Here is a 24980-nt window from a genome sequence, read left to right as displayed (position 1 = left end):
GTTTGGTAGACAAATATTTTTAGGGCATCTATTCTGTGCTGGTCATTATACCTCTGTGTCACCTATTGCTTTTTTTCCTTGTATGTTTACGTATAAGTCTTATCTCCCCTATCAGACTATAAGCAACTTGAAGACAGAAGCCATGTGTGTCTTTGAATCTCCCATAGCAACTAGCAAAGTATCTTGAGATCAACAAATCCTTGATTATTAGAGATCAATAAATACTTGCTGAATGAACAAGTCAAACACACCAATATACAAGTAAAGAACTACCTTGGTTCTCAAACCTCTTCCTCTTGGCATCATAATATCAAAGAAAGCATCATTCTGAGTGCCTGTTGTCTGTGCCCGCAAAGAAACAAATAATAAAATACTGAAGTATTCTTAACTAGTGGTTATGTAAAATATGGTCACATATCCTTAAAAGATGAAACAGCAGAATAGCTGAACCAGTGCCTGAAACAGCAGTACCTGACCCAATATGCTCACTCCGGATGAGACCACATAATAAGGTTAATGTAGTTTCATGAAATGTAATTATTAAATATTTATTGAGAGGCTACTTGCACAGGGCAGGTATTATGCTAGGTGCTGGGCTACCGTGGTGAGCAAGAAAGAATCTTACTCTCAGGGAGCTTTCAATCTATGGGAAGACAAACAAACAAATGATAACAAGAAAATGTGCAAAGTGCAAAGATAGGAAAAATATCCAGAAAAGGCAGCTAAGCCAGAATTCGGAGCAGGTAGGGGTGTGAAGAGGAGGCTTAAAGAGAGCTTCTTAGAGGCAGCAGTTAGTTGAGACCTGAAGAATGAGGGGAAGTTAGACAAGCAAAATCTGTGCAGAAAGTATGGTGGATAACTTCATCTTTATTTTAAAAGATTATTCTAGAAAGCTGATTATACCATTCATGGAACTTTTTATCTTCCTTTGACAGAAAATTCATAATGCCCAACATTCCACCTCCAACCTGGATCCAGTCTCCCAACATTACAGACTGTTGAACTGGTCATTTACAAGTCTTATATTGTCCAAAAAACCCACCTCAGAGCATAAAGTAACAAGAGATCAATTTGCTTCTCTAATATTTTCTGTTAAAACTGTTAAACACATAGGATACAACGGACCGTGCATATATAATGAAAACACATTTCTTCAGTGGGGGTGTACTGTTATAATTCTAATGATTGCCTGTGGCATCTAGTAGGCTCTTGCACCAAATGAGAATGCAATGACACTGTACCCATAAAGAGAACACTCCCAAAAAACCCACCAGGAAAAAAATCCACCTGATTCTTTAAGTAAACCATTTACAGCTATACTCAAAACAAACTCTGGTCTAGACAATATTTTAAAACTTTAAATTTACAATTTTGTTATGTCTAATTCTCCTTACGTAACAAAATACAAAAAAAAAGTAATTAAAGGAGGAAAGTTACATGAAAATAAGTATGAAGAAAAAAGCTGAGGCATTGGCAAGGTCTATTTAATTACCAAGAGGTGAATTTATTTTCACATCAGTGACAAGTCAATTATTTTTATTTATCCTCATTTTACTTTAATTAGAAGGTGCCATGGCACCCATAAAGAATTTTTTTAATCTCACAGATGCTCTTATGCCTTAGATAGGTTTGTCTTGTTGTACATCTGGGAGTCGGCTTATACTTATCTAAACTTCACATACAATTAAATGTTCTCCGTAGGTACAGCTTTAGTTACAGCTGAATAGAGTTCCAGGAAACCCCATTAGGAGTTTCACTATTTACTCTACACCAACAATGGCAGCTGGTGCATTTTTGGCCACAGTGAGCACTCCTTCCATTGCGCATGACCAACCCACCTTTTCCCCTGAAGGCTATACAAAAAACTCAGAAATAATTTTCAAGCACACCATCCTAGCCAGTTAGCCCACTGTATTAAGTATCTCCTTCTTTAATCTTATACTGCTAAAAACTGAGCATTTCCCTCCAACCCTCCTACCTTTAGCTACAACCTGATAAAAATGGCTATGTTGCCAATGACCCACACAAGTACAGTTAATTCAAGATCCCAGCTCCTCTTTCCAGGATTAGAATAGTCACAATACCTCCTGCTTCAGACACTCAAACTTTCTAGTTTCACAGTTTCATCAAAGTTGAGACCTGTCTTGGCTAAAAAGTTCCAAGTTCATTTTTTTCAATTTCTGATTAAATAAAAAACAAACAAACCTGTTTTTACTTAAGTGAACAAAATCTATGATATCCTACCGAGTTTCTGCTAGGCAGAGCACAGCTGCGGGGTTGCTACAGCAACTGTTGTACACTGACCATAGACTGCCCCATCCAGGAAGGAAATCATTTGCTCCACCCCCTGAGCAGTCAAAGGCAAGCAGCAGTCTGTGAGCAGAGATACATTTTGAGTTCAGTAATTGTGATCGAGCAACGAGAGACCATTCCTTATTGTCTTTCCTAATAAATGTCACCCCAACAACACAAACTCCAAACCAAGTTGCTGTGTGTGATTATGTATTTCTGCACCATAGTAGGACTATATTCTTTACCCACCCCCCACTAGAAACCTGAGCCAGGAAACAAGCCAAAGCAATTTCCTCCCAGGCACATAGAAAAAGAAAAAAAAAAAACTAAATTAGAATATTCTCACTTTTTTGAAGAGTACCTTTTGGCTCTTGCTTTCAGGGTTTAACCCATGCAAACTTAGGTTCTACGACAATTTTTTCTTTTTTTTTTTGGCTACTCAGATCTAACATTTATTGAGTTTTTATTCAGTGCCAACACTTCTGCTGGGTGCTTTGACATGTTATTTCATTTAATCTCACAACAATCCTATGAAGTAGGTAGTAATACAAGTACTACCTTTACAAGTAGTACTTTACAAGTAAGAAATGGAGGCTCCAAAAAGTTATTTGATCGCCCAAACTACTAAGTGGCAGAATCACAACATGAATCCAAGTCTCCTAATTCTGAAATCTATGTTTTTTTCTACTACACTACACTGATTTTGCAAGAAATGTCTCAATTCTTAATTGAAATATTCAAGTGTTCCTTAAATGAATTTAATTTCTTATGGTAATTTGTTTTAGTAATACATTTCCAAAAGTAATGACTTCAATACTGATAAATCTGTCCGGCCATTGTCCTAAGTGCATAGAAAACAAAGGCACAGAAAGATAGGGCTGCATTAATAGTCCTGGTGAGTTTTTTGCTAAGTATAAACTACAGCACTCACATTTTTTTTTTGTTTTTTTTTTTTTTTTAAGCATAATTGAATTTTATTTTCTTTTTATATAGAAAAAGAAAAAAATGAAATTTATACATTATTACTGAACACCAGCACATTTTATTATTGATGATTTGAGATGTTTGCTTTGTAAATTAAGACTGAAGGTTAACACATTGGGAATGAGCACTGTAAGCAGATATAGAGAGTAAGGGTGTGTGTGTGTGTGTGTGTGTGTGTGTACTGTAAATATATACATAATATATAAATATATATTTATAATTTATATATATATACATAATCTTGTAAGAAAGGAAACAAAGAAATTAGCTCCCATATTAAATATCAAATATCAGGCTTAAATTGGCCTAGTACATAGTTTTCTAGGATTTATGATTATGATTCATTAAAGTTATATGACTTACTAATGTAAAGACCTCAAGCTGTTAGACATATTCTCAAGAAGGAAAAAACAAACGAAAAACAAACAAAAATAACCTACAACAACAAAAAAACAGTGAACTTAGTACAGAGCCCTGTACATAATAAAATGTTTGGCAAATGTTTGTTAAATGCAAAGATCTTCAAGAGTTACTGTGATGCTGGTAGCCAGCCAGTGTCCCAGGTATCTACCCTCTCTAATTAGCTACAACAAACCCTGCTCTTTTCTGTCTCCTGAGGTCAGCCCTTTGGTGAGAAGGGAAGAAAGGTGCACAATATGAAACAGCTCAAGTGGAATACTGACAAGAGGGAAAAAGAAGCCAAACATACAAAACTAAGAATCTAATTTATCTTATGCTACCCAAGTCCCCTCCAAATCTGAAAAGGCAACTGCTCCCAGGCACTCAGAAATGGGAGGAATGGATCATTGTTTGGGTGAGGTGATCGGCTGGAAAAAGCCCTGAAATATGTTTCAAAATATTCTGGACTACTGTATTCCTGATTCAGGTGGTATGTTAAACAACAATGTGCATATGTCTGCTCTTTGCCTTATTTGATGACATTAACAAAGCAGCCAGTCTAGCAGTAAAGCTGAAGTATCTCTGGAATAGGAAGGGAAGAAGGGGAAAGGGAAAAATCTTTAAACCTTTGAATTAATTTTACTATTTTTTTTTTTTTGCGGTACGCGGGCCTCTCACTGTTGTGGCCTCTCCCGTTGCGGAGCATAGGCTCCGGATGCGCAGGCTCAGCGGCCATGGCTCACGGGCCCAGCCGCTCCGCGGCATGTGGGATCTTCCCGGACGGGAGCACGAACCCGTGTCCCCTGCATCAGCAGGCAGACTCTCAACCACTGCGCCACCAGGGAAGCCCTAATTTTACTATTTTTATAACGTGCATCAGGGTCGTTTGCTGTAGTCCTGATTGAAAAATGTATCAGTAATCATCAAGTCATTGTTTTAGTAGGTGTGAAAGGTCATTTGTTACTGTTATTCAGGATGTAACAATAATGACTTTATCTTTAAAACAGTAGATGGTACTGTGAACAGATTGTCACAGGGAATTGCCAAGATATAGATCAGTCTGGGAGCTGGTGGCAGGAAATTAGAATGAGATACAGAGCAAAGTGTCAACAGCAGCAAGTGTGCATATCTGCCATTTTTTACCAGTTTTTTTTTTTTAAAGCAGTGAAGAGGAGACCTGGATGAACAGATCTCTAGAAAAAAGAGGAAATTCCTGAAGAATGTATATAGAATAGTGGAATTGGATTCACAAAAGGAGACATCATCTAATGGAGTTAAGTTCAAGTCGTTCCAAACTTGAACACATGCAAAACCTTAATCCAACATTAGATTTTTTAAAAATGTGTAAGTAATTTCAAATTAATTGTATAAGGCTGTCTTAGCAATTATCACTTATGTTTTTATACATAAAATGACGAATATATTAAGCAAGCATTCAAAGTAGTTTATTCAATGTTCTAATATTATTCTTTAAACAGATGAAGGAAATCAGAAGTTAACACTTAGAAAATGTATGTCTCCTTATGTAAAGAATCAAGATTTCAGTAGAAAACAGTATCATAGAAGACAGCCACGATTCAGTTAGTATGAAGCCAAGATTACTGAGAAGGTGCAGTTCATGAATCAAAATTAAGGGTAAAATCAGGAAATTGAATGACTAATACCAGAGAGAGGAAAGGGTCTTTGAAGGAACTAAGCAAATATGATCTTGGATAGATTATCTCGGCACATGGCTTTCAAAGGGAAGGACAATGGTTAGGAAAATAAGGAAAAAAAGGAAGACCGTGAAAAAAGATGAAACTCTGAGATAATGATGGAAATAACCTGAAGAAATGTCAATTTTAACCTCTGTTCTACAACCACAGTTTCCAAAGATTTTATTTTAGATGATGGTGATTATTATTATAAAAACAAAACTTATGCTAACTAGAACAACTTTACCACTGCTTTCTCATTCTCAAGTTCTCTATTTGATTCACTTCTGGTTAATCAGTTTCACCTTCTGTTGGGAGTTTTAGGTTTTGGGTTTTTTTTAACATTTATATTGGAGTATAATTGCTTTACAATGGTGTGTTAGTTTCTGCTGTATAACAAAGTGAATCAGCTATATGCATACATATATCCCCATATCTCCTCCCTCTTGCGTCTCCTTCCCACCCTCCCTATCCCACCCCTCTAGGTGGACACAAAGCACCGAGCACTCACATTCTTGAGGAGAAAAGGCAAAGCTGAAAAATAGGTAAGGTGATGAAACTGAGTTTAGACGAAGCAGTCTGTGACATCTCTGGGGCTGAAGGTGCTGTAAAGGGAGAGGGAGTGAAAGTGGGTGAAGGACAAATGTAGTATTTGAACCAAAGGGAGAGAAACTTTTATCTCAGCCATTAGTTGCTTTCAAGGACAATTCCAAGTATAAATGTGCCGATTTTCAGTCATCTCCCCACTTCAGGTATGGAAAGGTCTTCTAACAGCACCTCTTCTCTCAATGAGACTGAGTTTTCCTCCTCCCCCAACAGAGGGTCCACAATTACCCTCTTTCTCCTGCACACACTTTTTGGGATTTCCTAGGAGGATATAAGGACTGTCTTTTAAAAAATTGCTTTTCCTAGCTCCCCAAGATGTTGATCTTTTTATTCTTTCACACCTATAGCTTGAACATCCCCCCAGCTGTAGATAAAGATGTACCTCCCAATTCCTTTGGAATCACCATCTCTTAAACTGCTACCCTATCTTCTGAGTTCCTCACTTCTGTTATGCCTTTTCTGTCAGTCTTCTAGTTCTACTTCAGTTGATGACTCCAGTTCTCTAGTTGCCCCAAAGGATTCTGATGAGAAACCAAATAAGTTCAGAAGAGTTGTACTAGTTTCCATAGGCTTCTGGAAAGATAGGTCAACAAATATAAATTTATTATAAAGCATATATGTACAAAGAAATCTCTTATGGTACCACTAATCAAAATATCAAAAATATAGTTACAAAGGAATAAGATCAAAAAAAACAAAGCTAGATTTGTAAAAGAGAATGGGAATAGCAGAGGAAGGCTTCCACAGCTGAGTTATTGTCATCTAAAAATTAAGTAACTATGGGTTCCTATTTGTAATTGTCACATAAAAACTTGGGCTAAAGGCCTCTTCCCAAAGCTTTTCCCTTTCCAAAAAAGAAAAACATTTCCCAGCTCTAAAACAAGATAGGGAGGAAGCACCAGGAAAGTTAAAAGACCTTTCCATACTCTGTTAATTTTATATTGGTTCTTAAGGTTCCAAGCCTACTAAATGAAAAAGTGTTATGGCACTTGTATCTCAAATTTGACTGTTTTAAATATCAGTCTAGTATAATTTTTTAAATTTATCTTAAGGTATCTGCAAAGTGAACAATGTTTCTAACACAAGATTAGGTACTTCAGTCAATAAGAAAAACAAGAATGCAATCATTTATTATTTGGGGCTCTTAGGAGGTCATTAGGCACTAATTTTAAAATACTACAATTTGACACTTTATAGAGGCTAGAAACATAATTCAAAATTTCATAAAGGTATATTAAATTAAAACCACTTTAGATAGTTCAAGATCTCACTGACAAAGTTCATTTAAGGTGACAGTTTTGCTACTGTGTTACTGTTCCCACATGATATCATCTCTTCTCAATTTCATTTGAAGATTATGGACTCGTATTGGACGAAAGTTGCTGTTATTTTGAGGAGAGTTAGTTAGCAAACATTTTCTGGGGCTATTTTTTATGTTCTTTGATCCTTTACAGTTGCTATCTTCTTTCTGAATAGCTGAAGCTTCACTTATCTTCAAATTCTGAACTTTTTGCTGCAGTTTGCGGACCTGGAGAGAAAAAAATCTAACATTTTAGTGAAAAATATACTTAAAATATACCTTACAGTAGATGGATTGGATTGATGGTTTAAAGATTATGTGAAATTAAAAAGTTTGTTAAGTCTTTATTTATTGAATACCTATTACATGCCTAACACTGTGCTAGTTAGATAGAAATATAATGAATAAAACAATCTTTGCTTTCAAGGAGTTTACTGCTCTTATTAGTGAAATCAAAGCATATATGTGACAACTAGAGAATAATTCAAGCCACAATAACTTTGAGTAGGACAAAAAGTATATATCTGAGAAGGCTAAAAGTAGGACAAGATCAATGTGGGCTGGAGAAGCTGAGAGGAAGGAATGTTTATGTAAGATATGAAATGGGAAAAATCTGGAGAACAGGGAGGTGAGAGAAGGACCTTTCAGGTGACATTAACAACAAAGCGAAGATTTGGTGCTAGGAATGGACATCAAGTTTATAGAGTCTATATATATATATATTTTTTTTAATTTAAAGTATTCATGAATTTAAAGTACTACTGAATGCCAGTTTAAAAAAAAGGCAAAGGAATAACTTTATCTCATTGAGGAGTATCTAGTAATGATTGGGTAGACAGAATTAAACAAAACAAAACTTATAAACTAGTCAAAACCTATTTCTTCAAAGTCCAGTCCATTACTCAATCTTTTTAAAATTTTTAAATATTTATTTAATTAAATTAATTTATTTATTTTGGCCAGGCCACACGGCTTAGCTCCCCAATCATGGATCCAACCTGTGCCCCCTGCAGTGGAAGCGCAGAATCCTAACCACTGGACCGCCAGGGAATTCCCTCCATTACTTAATCTATTTCACTTAAGCACAGCCTAATTTGTAGAGCTGGTCTAGACATTGGCTAAGTATCTGGTGTTCTATTTGTCTAAAAATGCTTGAAATTTTATACTGCTATAGTTACTTTGGAATATAAATAATATTTTCAAAATTTTATGTACACACTTCCTAAATTAAAAAAAAAAGACTATTCTTCTATTCCTTTCAAGTTTCTCCTGTGTGATTCTAAGAAACTATACAAGTTATATAATCTTCACCCTAACACAATCATACAAAAAATTTACTTACTATAGACTTAAAAGCCAGTAAAGTGAAAATGTTTGCTTCAAAATTTCATTTCCTTCTTTCTTTCTTTATTGGCCATAGAAGAGTAAAGGCAGTAAAATTCTGCATTCTTTATTACTTTCCTATAAAAGTGGGGAAGGCTTAATTGTGAGGTTAATATATCACCAACTTATATGAATGCTGATTATTCCATAGGCAGATAGCTACATGATATGACCTGAGGGTTCCTGGAAAGATTTTCTCTGCTTTCTGTTCCAGTAGCATAATCGTACTAAGAATGGAGTCATTGTCTTTGGATAAAGTATAATATTCCATGATTTTTTCATTAAAATATTAAAACTGTTATGCCATTCTTAGCTGTTAAGAATTTACACACAAGGATAGAGTCCCCCTCATCACCCCTCTAGAGCTAGGTGAGCACAGGTCCCCAGGGAATGGAACACAGCATAGCTTGTTCTGGGAAACTGGAAATAGCAGTTTTAGAGTTGGGGTACTGCTTCAGAAGCCAGGTTTATATATGCATTAGACACCTGTTGACATAAGGGGCTTCATTAAGGCATTAGGGAAGAGAGGGATAAGGGGAAAGAATGCTAAAAGGATAACTGGGAGAGCTGTAAAGCAAATCTAGCCTACCTCTTAACTTTCCCAAACTTATTTTTGAATACATAACTAAACTTTCTTTTCTTTTCTTTTTTTGGCCACACCATGAGGCTTGCAGTATCTTAGTTCCCCAACCAGGGATTGAACCTGGGCCCCAGCAATGAACAGGCCGAGCCCTAACCACTGGACCACCAGGGAATTTCCCAGAACTAAACTTCCTTGTTTCCTTTTCTTTGTATTATCTTGGAGAGTTACATAGGAGGCCATGTTATTTCAATGGACAGATGACTCTATAATAAGCCTAAGGGATTCCTATCTATCATCTTTTCTCTAAGCCATACATACAGGCCTCAAATTTGGAAGGTCATACAGAGGTATAACACTGAATCCAGATACATTATCTTTTCATTAAAATCTTTTACTAAAGCCTCTTACATTGTCTTGATGCTTCATTAGTTTAGAAATTTGTTCTCCTTTAATTTCCATTTTCTTGACTAAATATTCTAGTTCACATTCTATGTTTTCACAGACTGATTGGCTTTCAGTTTCTTTCATTTGATTCAGCAGGTCTTGGTACTCCCTATGAAAGAAAAGCAAATATCAAGCACTATTACAGTTTATAGTATATGTCTTTGTCACAATTAGACAATATTCTGTTCAATCATAAATTTTAATCAGAGTTAAATATTAACCTTCAAAGACAGTCTCTTTCTGTAGGGTTATCAAATTAAATCTATGGTAATTACAAACAGGCTCTTATGATTTGAGATTAGACATATTTAGAAATATATTAGACTTAGGACCTTAAAGAATCTTAAAAAAAGGTCTGAATCCTTGATGTTTACAGTTAAATGTAGTAAAATATTCTGATGTCCTTAGCTAGAGGCATTAAGGGACTCTTTTTCATTCCAAGTTTGGAATTCTTAATGTAGAATCTGTGGAAGAATTCCAGCTATAGAAGTATTTGCCTGAGAAATCCCTAGATTTGGTGATAGGTTACTCAAAGAAAAACTGCCAATAGAACTAGTTATATCTTCTACAGAGGTCTTAGTTCAACTAGCTGGCCGCCCAAATCACATATTTTCTGGAATTTTTGTTGAATATATATTTAAACTTGAAGCTTAAAATATATATCCCATAAAGAATATTGTTTACTATGGATGCTTCAAACTTGTAATGCAGACCAGCCAGAATCTAAAATAAGAAATTGCTTTCCTATTTGTCTAATGAAATCATTCATTTAACTAAAAAGGTTATAAAAAACAAATGGAGAATCTTTCTTATAAAAGTATTTGTGAGTTACAATTTAAGGTCACCAGACTCCATTTGTTAGAATGACAGAAATATTTGTCTATCAGTTCAGATCTTGGGAATACAGAAACACTTTAAATTGGAAAAAGTAGTAATTACACATAGATAATAAAAATGCAATTTAAATACAACAAATATAATGAAAAATCAATGACAACAAATCTGCAGATCAAAATAAATCCAAATGGCTAAGTAAGACTTTTAAGAATTTATAAGTGGCATTGTTTGAAAGACTGAGAAGAAAAAAAGATACCTAAATATCTTGCTACTTCTTCTGATAAATACTTACATAGTCATTTGGTCCAGCTCATCTTGCATTGCCATCAAAAGTTCAGACAAATTGTTACAAATGGAAATGGACTTTTCTGAGTCAGAAGGTACAGCTTCAGATTGAGAAGTTGATTTAGAAGGCTTGTAGAGACATCTAGGTTCAGAAACTTCAGCCAGTTTCTGAAGGCTATGTGGCCTGTAATGTTGCATTGTCTGCAGGTTTTGGGTACTTGCATTCCTGGAATGGCCTGCACTGGCAGACTTCGGGGGGGAAAAGAAATAGCTGAGAATGATTTTAAATAACTGATGGCATTTAAATAGCACTTACAACAAAGCCTGAGTTTATCTGACCAAGTATCCTCATTTTTCCCCCTCTCACCTTCTCAGCCACAATAGGCAGTGATCCAAACTTTGAATAAATTTGCTGAGGTGGTCCTCTCTTTAAACATTTAGTTTTCTAAATATTGACAAGGGAAAAAGTAAACAAAAAATATTTAAAAAGACATTTATCAAATGCAACATTATTAGCCATTAGGAAAATGCAAGTTACAATGAAACATCACTATACACCTATTAGAACAGCCAAAAAAAAAAGTGACACCACCAAATGCTGGCAAGGATGTGGAGAAACCAGATCACTCATATGCACAAAATAATGCAGGCACTTTGGAAGACAGTTTGGAAGTTTCTTATAAAACTAAACATGTAGTTATCATATGATTTAGCAATTGCACTTTTAGACATTTATCCCAGAAAAATGAAAACTTATGTTCACACAAAAACCCGTATACAAATGTTTATAACTGCTTTATTTGTGATCGCCTAAAACTAAAAACAATCCAAATATCCTTCAATAGGTAAATGGTTAAACTGTGGCACATCCATAACATGGAATACTACACAGAAACTTTTAAAAATGTATTAATACTTGGGTGGATTGCAAGGGAATTGGCTGAGCAAAAAAAGCCTCTCGAAAGGTTACATACTGGGCTTCCATGGTGGTGCAGTGGTTAAGAATCCACCTGCCAATGCAGGGGACATGGGTTCGAGCCCTGGTCACGGAAGATCCCATATGCCGCGGAGCAACTAAGCCCGTGCGCCACAACTACTGAGCCCACGTGCCACAATGAAGCCCGTTTGCCTAGAGCCCATGTTCCTCAACAAGAAAAGCCACAGCAACAAGCCCCCACACCATAATGAAGAGTAGCCCCCACTAGCCGCAACTAGAGAAAAGCCCACATGCAGCAACGAAGACCCAACGCAGTCAAAAATAAATAAATCTTTTTAAAAAAAGGTTACATACTGTATGATTATATTTATATAGCATTCATGAAATAAAATTATAGAGATGGTAAACAGATTAGAAAATGCTAAGGGTTAGGGAGCAGGATGATGTGTAACTATAAAGGAATGGAATGAAGAAACCTTATAGAGGTGGAATAGTGCTGTATCTTCATTGTGGTGATGGTTACATGAATATACACATGTGATAAAACTATATAAAACTACATATACTCACACACACACATACATATACACACACAACTAAGTGAATAAAAAACTACTGAAATCTCTATAAGTTCTGTGTATTGTACCAATTTCAATTTCCTGGACTTTATACTATATTTATGAAAGATGTTACCATTGGGGAAAACTGGCTGAAGATACATGGGACCTCCCTTTATATTTTTTTGTTATCTCCTGTGAATATATAATTTTTCAAAATAAAAAGTGAAAAACAAAAATAGACACTTATGGTTAGGATATGGAACAATGGTAACTGCTGATTGGAACATAAACTGGTCCAATCACTTTGGACATTATCTCGTAAAGCTAAGGTGCATAACACTTATGGCCCAGCATCTTAGAGAAACCCCTGAACACATGCACCAAGAGGTATGAACAAGAAAGTTCTTAACAGTGTTTTTTATAATAACAAAAAGTGAGAAACAAACCAAATGATCACTGAAAGGAGAAAGGAAAAAATATTTTTAGCAATAAAAAGCAGCAAACCATAGGTATATGCATCAATTGGAAGAATCTCATAAACTTAATGCTGAGTGGAAAAAGAAAGCTGCTGAAGAACACGAACAGAATAAGTCCATTTACATAAAGTTCAAAGCATAACCCTAAAACATGTATTTCTTAGGAATACTTATTTGGCAAAGTAATTATTTTTTTAAAAGCCAGAGGATGATAAAAGCAAAATCAGAATTGTGGTTAATCCTTGGACGGAGGGAATACAATTTAGGAGAGATATATGCTGGGGCTTAACAGTGCTGGTAATGTTCTATTTCTTAAGCTGGGTGGTCAGTATACCAAGTGCTAATTTCATTATTATCCTTTGAGCAGACATTTTTTGTTATGTATACTCCTTCATGAAACATTTTTAAAAAGACACTGCTGAACTACATTCTTTTTTTTTTTTTTTTGCGGTACGCGGGCCTCTCACTGCTGTGGCCTCTCCCGTTGCGAAGCACAGGCTCCGGACGCGCAGGCTCAGCGGCCATGGCTCACGGGCCCAGCCGCTCCGCGGCATGTGGGATCTTCCCGGACCGGGGCACGAACCCGTGTCCCCCGCATCGGCAGGCAGACTCTCAACCGCTGCGCCACCAGGAAAGCCCTGCTGAACTACATTCTTAAATGATTTCACTATTTTTGTAGGAAGGATTGAACTAGGGTGGCCAATTGTCTCAATTTGCCCATGATACAGGATTTTCAGTACTAAAACCAGGAAAGTCACAGGCAAACTGGGGTGAATTGGTCACTCTAGTTAACACTTCACCAAGAGAATAATCAATAAACTGAGCATATTCCATAATGAAAACAAAATATTCCCAACTCTAAATGAAAATTTAGATATCTTAACTATTATAAACATTCAATTTTTTTCCCTGAAAATTAAAGAAGTAAAATGGCTTAGAGGTAGAGAAATCACAAGTTTGTGAGTCAGTTCTTATTCACTCAGAGTTGCTTGGTGAACCTGGACAATCATTCAACCTCTGTACTTCAGGAATGGTAATTTCAAGTAATGGAAAACAATGGTCTGGTCTAAGGCTATTTCAAGCAGTTATGATTAAGAGTAAAAGAAATTTAATTCTTTTAGTTACTATATTGGATGAGATCTCTGATTGATTACAGTCTAACCTTTTAAGAGAATAATGAAAACATCACAGGAAAGGCTTCCATCATCTTGCTTACCACATTCAAACAGCCTGATTCTTTACTTCCAAGCTCACCTTATACTGTTGTCGCTTACCATCTAGAAGTATAGCTCTAATCATTTGCCTACAAGCCTTCAATGGTTCCCAATGACTTATAGGAATAAAAGTTCAAATTCTTAACATGGCATTGAAGATCAGTCATAATCTCACCTCAAGCTATATTTTCAATTTCAGTCTCATATGACACCATCTCACACCCAGTACTGGACAATTTCTTATCGTTTCGTGGAAAAACCAACTATACTCTCAGACTGTAAAACACTTCTCCTCATCTCTATCAATACTTACTAATTTTCCAAGGCTGCCTTTAATGCTGCTTCTTGCATGACCCCTTCACATATTCTTTATCTATACAGCACCACAATACTTTGTTTATACCTCCATTAAGTTTTTATTATACTCTGTCTTATATTTGTATATTTATCTGCCTCTCTGTAAATTCCTGTGTTATCTTTTTACTACCTAAAGGTACTAGTCTATGTAAATCAAGATGTATGAATTGAATGAACTACATTCAGGATATGGAGTGTCAGTGAGACAAGCAGGACTCTCATAGAGGTCTCAAAATCAGATCCTACCTTCAGCAAGCAACTAAGTGTCCCTGCCATCTTTAAAGGGAGGCATTATTACAGGCAGATCCTATGAACTTGGGACTTGAACTAACTACTTTTTAAAAGTGATTTTGCTGTTAATTACTTTTTCTTTTCTTCCAGCAGCTACCTTTTCTTTCCTTCATTTCTTTTACCTTGTTTCTCCCTGTACCTTATTAAAATTTTTTTTCCACTAATTCATCAAAGGATGCCATAAAACACAAATACAAAATTAAGTCAATAATTTTTCCACTTGCAAATTACTTATAGTGATTTTCTATTTGGCTTTGCAGCTTCTAATCTTCCTGTAGAGACAAGAAAGAAAACATACTTGAGGAAGGAAATAAGCTAAAAAATCAACATAAATTGCATTGGGAAAATGTTTTTCATTACCGTATTTTGCAAATTCTTTGAAAGAAAAAATCTGTGAAAAATGCAGCCAAACTATTAAATAGTAACTCTTATTTATGGAATAAATGACTAGCTAAAGTTAAGTATAACGTTTCCTCCATTATCGTATCCATAGGGTGAGCCTATGGCAGTGGCCAGAACTTGTAAATAGCATGCTTGGTTCCCACAGCAAAGAACACACACAAACACTACATGCATATTGAGTAAACAGTAATGATGGTCATCAAAACTATAATTTCAGAATCATGAGATTAAAAGGGATTAACATCTTCTTTCTTACCATTATAAATAAGAAAGTTTAATATAATAAACCCCAAACATCAACTCATCTAAACAAAATATTATTGGTAAATCTATAAAGTACTTCCCCAATCTTTATTTTTAGGCAAATCCAAAGGCTATGAGCACAGAAAAAAATAAATAATTTACCTAGAGAAATGACTATAATTTATAATACAATATAATTTAATACTGTATCTTTGTCTTTTTATTGTGCATATATTATATAAAACTGCTTCCAGGATCTATTGTGCTTGTCAGTATCTATTGTGTTGTTTACTGCCTCTTTCGTAAAGTATCCAAAGTACATTTCTCTAACAGTTTAGTACTAGGAAAATGTTTGTCTTTCTAGAAAAACTGGAAGGCTTATTGTTATTTCACAAAGATAGATGTACTGCCTATTATATGCTCCTTTTTGCTTTGGCTGTTAAGAAAACTCAGAGCTAGGTTTTGCACTCAACTGCTGTTACTTTCTTTAACCTAGGTTTATGGAATTTTCTGTCCTCACACCCCAAACCATCATTACTTGACTCATGTTTTTATGCCCATTTCAAAGCATTGTCTTGTATTATAAATCTTTTCAAATTTTTTTGGAAATGGATATGTATAAATATTAAAAGGGTGAAGAAATAAGTATTAGCAAGAAATAAGTATTAGCAAGATAAGAATAAAGTGTTTGTATACCTTTGAAGATTTCTTCTTTTCCTTGGAGCGCTTTGGATTTGATATGGAAGACATCAAAATTCTACTGATTTCAAGTCCAGTTTGAAGCTACAATATTGAAAAAAAATGTATTAAATTGATTTTTAACAAGTTCCTTCTTCTTCAAAAACATTATAATGAGGATCAGATCTCAATTTATAAAGACAAAATGTTTTTTGAGGAAGAAAAGAAAACCTCAAACACTATTTTTTGTGTGAAAAAGTTACCAGGTCTACTGGTAATTACAATCATTTTCTGTTTTTAAGAGAATGAATTATTTTATATATCTCAAACTGAAAACAATCTATAGCAGGAATTGTTTCAACTGAGAATATATATATGTTTGTCAGAATTTCAAAAGACCAAAAGATCTCTTGGCAATACATCCAAGTATATAAATATACTGGCTGACTTATTGAGAACTTCAGTATTATAGCAAAATAAGACAAAAAGTAACAAGCTAGGAAGCAGAAATTAGAGTCTAGAATACAGGCTTCAGTTAATAAAGTACAATAAAACGTACATGATTTTAATGTGATAGATGATATAGTGCTCTATTTACCTGAGAAGCTTTGTCTTGAAAGAGCTTACGCTGATGTTCTTCTTCCTTTAGTTTTTCCTCTAAATGCTTAATCTTGCCCTGCAAAAGAATAAAAAATCTAGGATTATTATACAAAAACTAAAGCCAAATATCTTATATTCCTTTTCCAAATAGAGTCCTTAGGGTATTGATTCTTGATAGTTTGGTAAATTAAAGCAGAAAGTAAGAAAAAGGAATGGCAAAAGATGCTAAATTTTTCTTGGCTTTCTTCCTATGCTTCTTTACCTGCTATTATATACAAGAAGAACAAAGGAAAAGCAAAGAATGTATATGCATAGGCTCTTTTAACTTTCAACAACAAAATCATAATAATGAAAAATTGGGAGGTTTTAAAGGTCTAGAACGTCAAACAATTATAGTCTTGGGTCTCAATGTTTCATTCAAAATATAGACAAATTACAACAAACGTCTATTTATGCTGTACTTAGGGAAACAACAGTAATATACATGAAATGATATGATTTGACTCATACCATGTATATACTGTATAACCTTATACACATAAGTATTTCATCTTATATCCATGGTGTAGTGTAGAATAGGAAGACAGTACTATTTCAAAGGGTGAGCTTCCTGAGTGTTGGAAAACTCAAGGAAGGCTTCACAGAGGAAGCAGGACTGGGAGAAAGTCCTATGAAATGGATAGGATTTGGGTGGAAAAGGAGAGGGTATTTCAGGACAGGATCTAGAATAGGCTTAACTTAATTGTAAGTGGTGAAAGGCAATCTTTTCAATATCCTTTAGGTAAATTACTTAACAAATGAAAATGTTCTGCCATTGCAGAAGAAACCAAAACTACAATTTCACATCAAAAGGCAAGCTCATTCATGCTGTGATAGAATATATTAACTTTTCATCTCTATAGGCAGGAATTCATATCTGGATTACTAAAAGTTGTTAATGAAGTTTTACGAATCTAATTTTACTGCATATTCACATACAGTGTAATTATGCTTAACACTAAAGATTTATTCCTGGCATCACCACTTCAAAGAAACAAGTAGAAGCTTACCTCAGCAGTTTTCTGAGTTGTTGTAAGTTTAAAACATTCTTTTTCTAAGACATCAAGCTTTTCAAGTTTTGCTTGCAGCTTCATATGATCCTGTTCTTTTTCCCTTTGAAGCTGGGCCTGGAAAGGAAAAAAACAAAACCTAAGTTTGGCAAGTGATGCCAATGGCTCAAGAGTAATACAATTTCTAAGAATTCAAAGTATAATATAAATCTGTCATAAGAAACACGCACATACATGTACATACTTTAGGTGCTTATGAACAAAAAACAAGAAAATAAAATACTTTTAAAAAACAAATAAAATGTGTAAAAAAAGATATTAGATCAATGGAACAAAATCTTCTATGTATCTTTATATAGTATTTCTTACTATGGAAAACATCATCAGTGAAACGTGTATTAAATAAATAAAGGTGTTATTCACAAGGTGACCAAACCAGTCACTGATTTACCCCCTCTCTAACTATAACATAGCAAAGTAACTATCAGAGGAATAAAACATACAGAGAACTATCTTTTATTAACTTAAAACTGCTCTAAAAAATAGTCTATTAAAAAACAAAAACCTGAAACAACCAATAAATAGAGTCTTGGTGACCTGTGGTCTAACATTCAATTGGAGTTATAGAATGAGAGGAGAGAGAAGTCAGACAAGGATAATTATTTGAAGGATAATGGCTAAAAATGTTCCAATTTTGATGAAAAATATTAACTAACATATTCAAGAATCTAAAGCAAACAAACAAAAAATAACCCAAGCAGAATAAATACAAAGAAAACCCCATTTGGGCACATTATCAAATGGTGGAAAACCAGTGATAAAAGGAAAAAAAAGCAGCCTGAGAAATAACACATTATGCACAGAGGAATGAAGATAACAATTCTCATTAGAAACTATGAAATCCAGAGGACAATTGAGAGAACAGCTTTAATGTGCTAAAAGAAAAAAAGCATCAACTAGAATTCTATATCCAGTGAAACTATCCTTCACCAATGATGGTGAAATAAAGCCTTTTCCAGACAAAATCATGCTAAGAGAATTCCCAGCATACTTTTAAAAGAAGTACTTCAGACTAAAGGAAATGACACTAGATGAAAAATTGATTCTACATAAAGAAATAAAAAGCACTGGGAATGGTAAAAATGTGGATAAATATCTCCTTGTTTCTTAATTTTCTTTAAAGGAAAACTGATCATTTAAAGCAAAAACAAAAACAATGTATTGTGAGTTATATAACATATGTAGAAATAAAATATATGAAAACTGTAGCACAAAGGGAGATAAGTGGAAGCATACTGTGGTAAGGATCTAATATTACATGTGGATGTTTAAATACTAATTCATGGCAGACTGTGGTACGTTAAGAACACATATTTTAACCTGTAGAGCAGGTGCTAAAAAGGAGAAGGAGAAGGGAAAAAGTACAAGAAGAGAAGTCAATAGAATATAAGAAGAAACCACTAGAGAACTTAAAAAATATTTTTAGCTGAAAGATAATGAAAATATAAAATATCAAAATCTGTGGGATGCAAGTAAAGCAATGTTTACAGGGAACTTGATAGTTTTAATCACAAGATATAACATTTAAAAAGAAATAATAAAAGTTTTAAATTCAATAATCTAAGTTTCTAACATACAAAGGTAGGGAAAAATAGCAAATTAAACCCTACATAAATAGAAGGAAGGAAATAATAAAAATGAAGTGGAAATCAATGAAATAGAACATAAAACTTAAAAAAAATTTCTTTTGAAAAAAATCAATAAAGTTGATAAAGTGATAGGTAGAGTGATAATTTTAAAAGGAGCAAAAATACAACTTAGTAATATCAGGAATGAAAGAGGGACGTCTCTAAAGACACAAGAAGAAACAAAAATCTGAGTAGCCCAATCTCTGTTACAAATAAATTGAATTCATTATTCAAAAACACTTTACATTTAAAGAAAACTCCAGTCCCAGATAGCATCTATCAAATTTGAATTCTATCAAACATTTATGGAGGAAATAATACTACTCTTATACAAGGTCTTCCAGAAAATAGAAGAAGGAATCTTCCCAACTAATTTTATGAGGCCAACAAAACCATAACACCAAAACCAGACATTATAAGAAAATTACAAACCAACATTCCTCATGGACAAAGGCACAAAAATAGTTAAGCAAAATATTAGCAAACTGAATCAAGTGATGTAAAAAAAGAATACTATTTTAAGATTGATTGGGGTCTATACCAGGAATGCAATGTTGGTTAACATTTGAAAATCAAACGGTGTAACTTACCATGTTAACAGAAGGAGTGAAAAAAATCATATGACCCTTTCACTAGATGTAGAAAAAGCAATTCACAAAATTTGATACCCATTCACAATAAAAGCTTTTAGCAAACTAAGAATAGAAAGTAATTTCCACACCTTGATAAGGAACAACTATGAAAAACCTAGAGGTAATATCCTAGTGAAAGACTGGCATCTTTCTCCCAAAGATCAGAAACAAAACAAAGATGTCAGTCCTTACTACTCCTAATTAACACTATACTAGCTGTAATAGCCAGAGCAATAAAGTATGAAAAAGAAATAAAAGCCAAAAAATTTGGAAAAGGAGAAATAAAGCTGTCTTTATTCACAGATGACATGATTGTGTATAAAGAAAATCCTTTGAAAATATGAAAACTACTAGAATAAATTTAGCAAGCTGCAGGATACAAAGTCACATAAAAATCAATTACATTTTTATATGCTAGTAATAGAAAAATGAAACAAAAGTCCAATATTGCTCATAATAACATTAAGAATACAAAGTTCTTAGAGATAAATTTAACAAAAGATGTGCAAGATCTCTCATAGAAACTACAAACCATTATGAAGAGAAAGTAAAGAAGACTGAAATAATAGAGAAATATACTATGTTCATGGATCAGAAGATTCAATATTTTCGAGTTATCAATTTTTCCCCAAATGATCTATAGATTTAACAATATCCCGATCAAAATCTCAGCAGACTTATTTTTTAGAAAATGTTACACTGGTTATAAAATTTATATAGAAGTGCAAAGGATCTATAATAACAACAAAAAGAACAAAGCTGGAAGATTCACACTACTTGATTTCAAGACTTATTATAAAGCTACATGGTGTTAGTGTAAGAATAGACCAAAAGATAATACAGAGTCCCAGAAACAGACTTTATCTATCTTTGCCAATTGATTGTTGACAAAGGTGCCCAATGAATTCAACAGGAGAAAAGAAATCTTTTAACAAGTGGTGCTGGAACAACTGGGCATCCACATGGAAAAAATTTAACCTTGAATATTTCCTCTCACCATACAAAAATTAATTCCAGATGGATCACAGGAAAAAAATGAAAACAAAAAGCTTTTAGAAGAAAATATTTTGGAAAGAGTTTCACAGTTTCTTATAAACATACTACCTTGTGGTTCAGCACTACCATGCTACCTTGTGGTTCAGCAATTCTACTACTATTTATCCAAGAGAAATTAAAACATATGGTCACAAAATAATTTGTACAAGAATGTCCATAGCAGCTTTATTCATAATATCTCCAAACTGTCCATAGCAGCTTTATTCATAATATCTCCAAACTTTATTCATAATATCTCCAAACAAGCCAAATGTCCATCAACAGAAAAATGGATAACCAACTTGTGGCATATCTATATAATGAAATTCTATACAGCAATAAAAGGAATGAACTACTGATACATAGAGCAACATGGATTAATCCAAAAAACTTTATGTTAAACCAAAGAACCAGACACAAAAAAGTACATTTTCTATGATCCAATTTATATGAAGTTCTAGGACAGGCAAACTTAATCTGAAGTAAAATAAATCAGAATAGTAGTTGTGTTGTTGGGAGGTGGGTATAGAACAGGGAATAACTTGGCAGAGATATAAGAAAATTTCTGGGGTGATAAAAATGTTCTGTTGGACTTCCCTGGTGGCACAGAGGTTGGGAATCTGCCTGCCAATGCAGGGGACACAGGTTCAAGCCCTGGTCCAGGAAGATCCCATATGCCATGGAGCAACTGGGCCCATGCGCCACAACTACTGAGCCTGCACTCTACAGCCTGTGTGCCACAACTAAGCCCACATGCCACAACTACTGAAGCCTGCGTGCCTGGAGCCCATGCTCCATTAACAGGAGAGGCCACCACAATGAGAAGCCTGCACACTGCAATGAAAAGTGGCCCCCACTCGCCGCAACTAGCAAATGCCCGCACACAGCAATGAAGACCCAATGCCGCCAAAAATAAATAAATAAATGAATTTATTAAAAAAAAGTTCTGTTATTTGGTAGGACTATGGATTACATGAGCATATTCATTTATCAATAATCACTGAACTGTACATTTAAGACCTGTGTATTTCACTAGATGTAAATTATACTTCAATAAAAACATTTAAAAAATGGTTAAAAGTCACTGATCTACAATATTTAGCTAGCATAGGAATTTCTATGTTATTTTATAAGGTAAAATGTGAATAGGTGAATAGACAGATATCTTGTGCTTTTAATTGGCATTTCCCTGGTTACTAATGAGATTGATCAAGTTTTCTATAAATGTATGACCATTTGTGATTCCTTTTATCCTGCAAAATGCCTCTTCATAACTTTGCCCACTTTTCTACTGCTTTGTTACTTTTAGCATCTTGCCTAAAAAATCTCCCTTAACTCCAAGATCATAAGGATATTGTTCCGTATTTGCTCTTAAAAATTCCAACGTTTACATTTAAGTCTTTAATCCATCTGGAATTGATTTTTCTGTATGGTAGGGATCAATTTCTTTCTGTTTTTTATTCTCACACAGATAAACAATTTTCCCAAAACTGTTTACTGAAGTCTGACTTTTCTCCAATGTTCTGCAGTGGCATCCTTGTTTTATATTGAGTTTCCACATAAGTGTGTCTGACTATATCCTATTCCTTTATTCGGGTGTCTATCCATACAAATACCATGTTAATTTTTATTTTAATTTTTTATTTATTTTTTTGCAGTATGTGGGCCTCTCACTGTTGTGGCCTCTCCCGTTGCAGAGCACAGGCTCTGGACGCGCAGGCTCAATGGCCATGGCTCATGGGCCCAGCCGCTCCGCGGCATGTCGGATCTTCCCGGACCGGGGCACGAACCTGTGTCCCCTGCATCGGCAGGCGGACTCTCAATCACTGCGCCACCAGGGAAGCCCTATCATGTTAATTTTGATAGCATCAATACAGTAAGACCTCACCTTATTCTTCTTCAGAATAGCTTGGCTACTCTTGGACCTTTCCTTTTTATATAAATTTTAGAATCACTTTTCCAGTTCCTTGAAAAACCTATTAAATTCTTGCCCATTAAAATCCAGTATTGAAAAAAAAAAAATCCAGTATTGACTGGTACTTTACCCATTTCCAACATAAAGCAAAGATCTTAGAACAGTTAAACTATATTTACCAGTTCCTAATTTATGAGCTTCTGTTCTCATTAATTTTAATCCTTTATATATATTTAAATACATAAATAAAACATTATTATTGCTGTTTTATACAATATTCATTTAGATTTACCCATATATTTACCATCTTCGTTGTTCTTCATTCCTTCCTGCATCTCTGACCTTCCATCTAAGACACCTTTCCTTCTGTCTGAAAAATGTCCTTCGGTGTTTCCTTAGAATGTATCTCCTAGTAACAAACTATCTCAGATTTTGTCAGTCTTAAAATGTCTTCACTTTACCTTTATTTCTGAAGGATATTTCCCCCAGGCATTGGACTCTAGATTGGTAGTTATTTTCTTTTACTGCCTTAATTATATCCATTTTCTTCCAGATTCAGTATTTTCAGTTGAGAAGTCCACTGTTACTTTAATTGCTGTCCTTTTGAACATACCCTTCCCCCGCCCCCCAGCAGCTTTTAGGATTTTATTCTTGTCTTATTATTTCTTTTTATTTTTCCTACTTTGGTTTTATCTTCTTGAATCTGTGGTCTGATTTTTTTTAAAATCAATTTTTTAAAATTCCCAGCCATTATCTCTTCAAATATTGTTTCTGTCCTATTCTTTCTCTTTTCCTTTTGGAACTCCAATCACAGATATATTTGACCTCACTCTAACTTCTGCCTCTTACTCTCTTTTCTAAATTTACTATTGTTTTGTCTCTTCATTGATCTGGACAGTTTCAGCATCTAGTTCACTAATTATCTCTACTAATCTGCTATTAGATCCACCATTAAGTTCTAAATTTCACTTACTGTATTTCTTAGTTCTACAATTTTTATTTGGTTCTTTCTCAAATCTGCTCTGCCATTTTATGGGTTCTAATGCTCTACTGAAAATTTTGTTCCTATCTTCTGTCTCCTTGATTTTAGCAAGCATAATTATTTTAAAGACTCCCTCTTCCAGAGCCAGTACCTAGCTGGAGATAACTTATGAGAGTGTTTATATAGTCTGTTATGTATGCTATCTCTTTTCATAGTACTTTATCTCCTTCTCCCTGTTTATCTTTGACTGAAAGTTTCTCACTATGTAGAAGAGATGTATATAGAAATAATTTGAGGTCCTTGGGAACATTAGCCATCCAGGATCACTTTAATCCAATTTCGGGGACTAAGATTTTCTGGATTACTCTGATAACCTAGAGCAGAGCTGTAATCTGGGTTGTTTTTTTTCTTCTTCACCATTACAAAGCATTCAGAGCACAGAAGATATACCACAGTTCCTACTCTTGGCAGGCCGTGGACTCTAATCTCCTTAGCCCCATAAACATGGCTTTCAAAAGTATTATTTAGCCTCTCAACAGACTCTTCTGGAATCAGAAATGCCCTAAGAAGGAAGGGACCTGAAACTAACCTCTCTAGAGCTCAACTTCTTTGGATTTAAGTCTGCACACAGATTTTTGAATTGGTGATTTTACATCACCTTGTTAACTCTACAATGCCTTTGTGTACTTTCTTTTCTTCCTTTCTTCCTCCCTCCCTCCCTTTCTTTTTAATTTTCTGTCCAGTTTTTTGTATTTTCCTCTACAAAAAGGTTGGTCCAAATGACCTAGTATGTATCACCGTAACTGGAAATTTCCTATATACAGCTTTATATCCTATTTAAGATTTTTAATATGACAATCTACCCATGACATTAAATATTCTTTAAAAACATATTATAGGAGGCTCGGGCTTCAGTCGGGGCGCAGGGAGAGTACTGGGGTTGGCGGCGTGAACCCAGCCTTCAGGGGGTTAGTGCACCACGGCTAGCCAGGAGGGAGTCCGGGGAAAAGTCTGGACCTGCCGAAGAGGCAAGAGACTTTTTCTTCCCTCTTTGTTTCCTGGTGCGAGAGGAGATGGGATTAAGAGCGCTGCTTAAAGGAGCTCCAGAGACGGG

General features: G+C 34.7%; 1 protein-coding gene across 3 annotated transcripts in view; it reads right to left on the bottom strand.

Annotated features, from left to right (window-relative positions):
• Positions 1-7075: 7075 nt before the first annotated feature.
• CEP57L1 (centrosomal protein 57 like 1) overlaps positions 7076-24980 on the bottom strand; it is a 54862-nt gene continuing 36957 nt past the window's right edge. For 2 of the 3 annotated variants that reach the window (XM_024755806.1, XM_024755813.1), the window contains exons 4-10: positions 17615-17731; positions 16564-16641; positions 15984-16070; positions 11175-11252; positions 10815-11056; positions 9650-9794; positions 7076-7503 (exon numbers count right to left, since the gene is read on the bottom strand). In XM_024755806.1, the coding sequence (XP_024611574.1) occupies positions 7285-7503; positions 9650-9794; positions 10815-11056; positions 11175-11252; positions 15984-16070; positions 16564-16641; positions 17615-17731 (966 nt within the window). In that variant the 3' untranslated portion in view covers positions 7076-7284. The remainder of the gene's footprint in view (positions 7504-9649; positions 9795-10814; positions 11057-11174; positions 11253-15983; positions 16071-16563; positions 16642-17614; positions 17732-24980) is intronic. The other variant, XM_024755798.1, reaches the window with a different exon arrangement.

Source organism: Neophocaena asiaeorientalis, unplaced genomic scaffold (assembly GCF_003031525.2).
Source record: "Neophocaena asiaeorientalis asiaeorientalis breed wild unplaced genomic scaffold, Neophocaena_asiaeorientalis_V1.1 scaffold105, whole genome shotgun sequence".
Lineage (NCBI taxonomy): Eukaryota > Metazoa > Chordata > Mammalia > Artiodactyla > Phocoenidae > Neophocaena > Neophocaena asiaeorientalis.
Note: the sequence above shows the minus strand (reverse complement) of the source record. Positions and strands in the feature narration are given on the sequence as shown.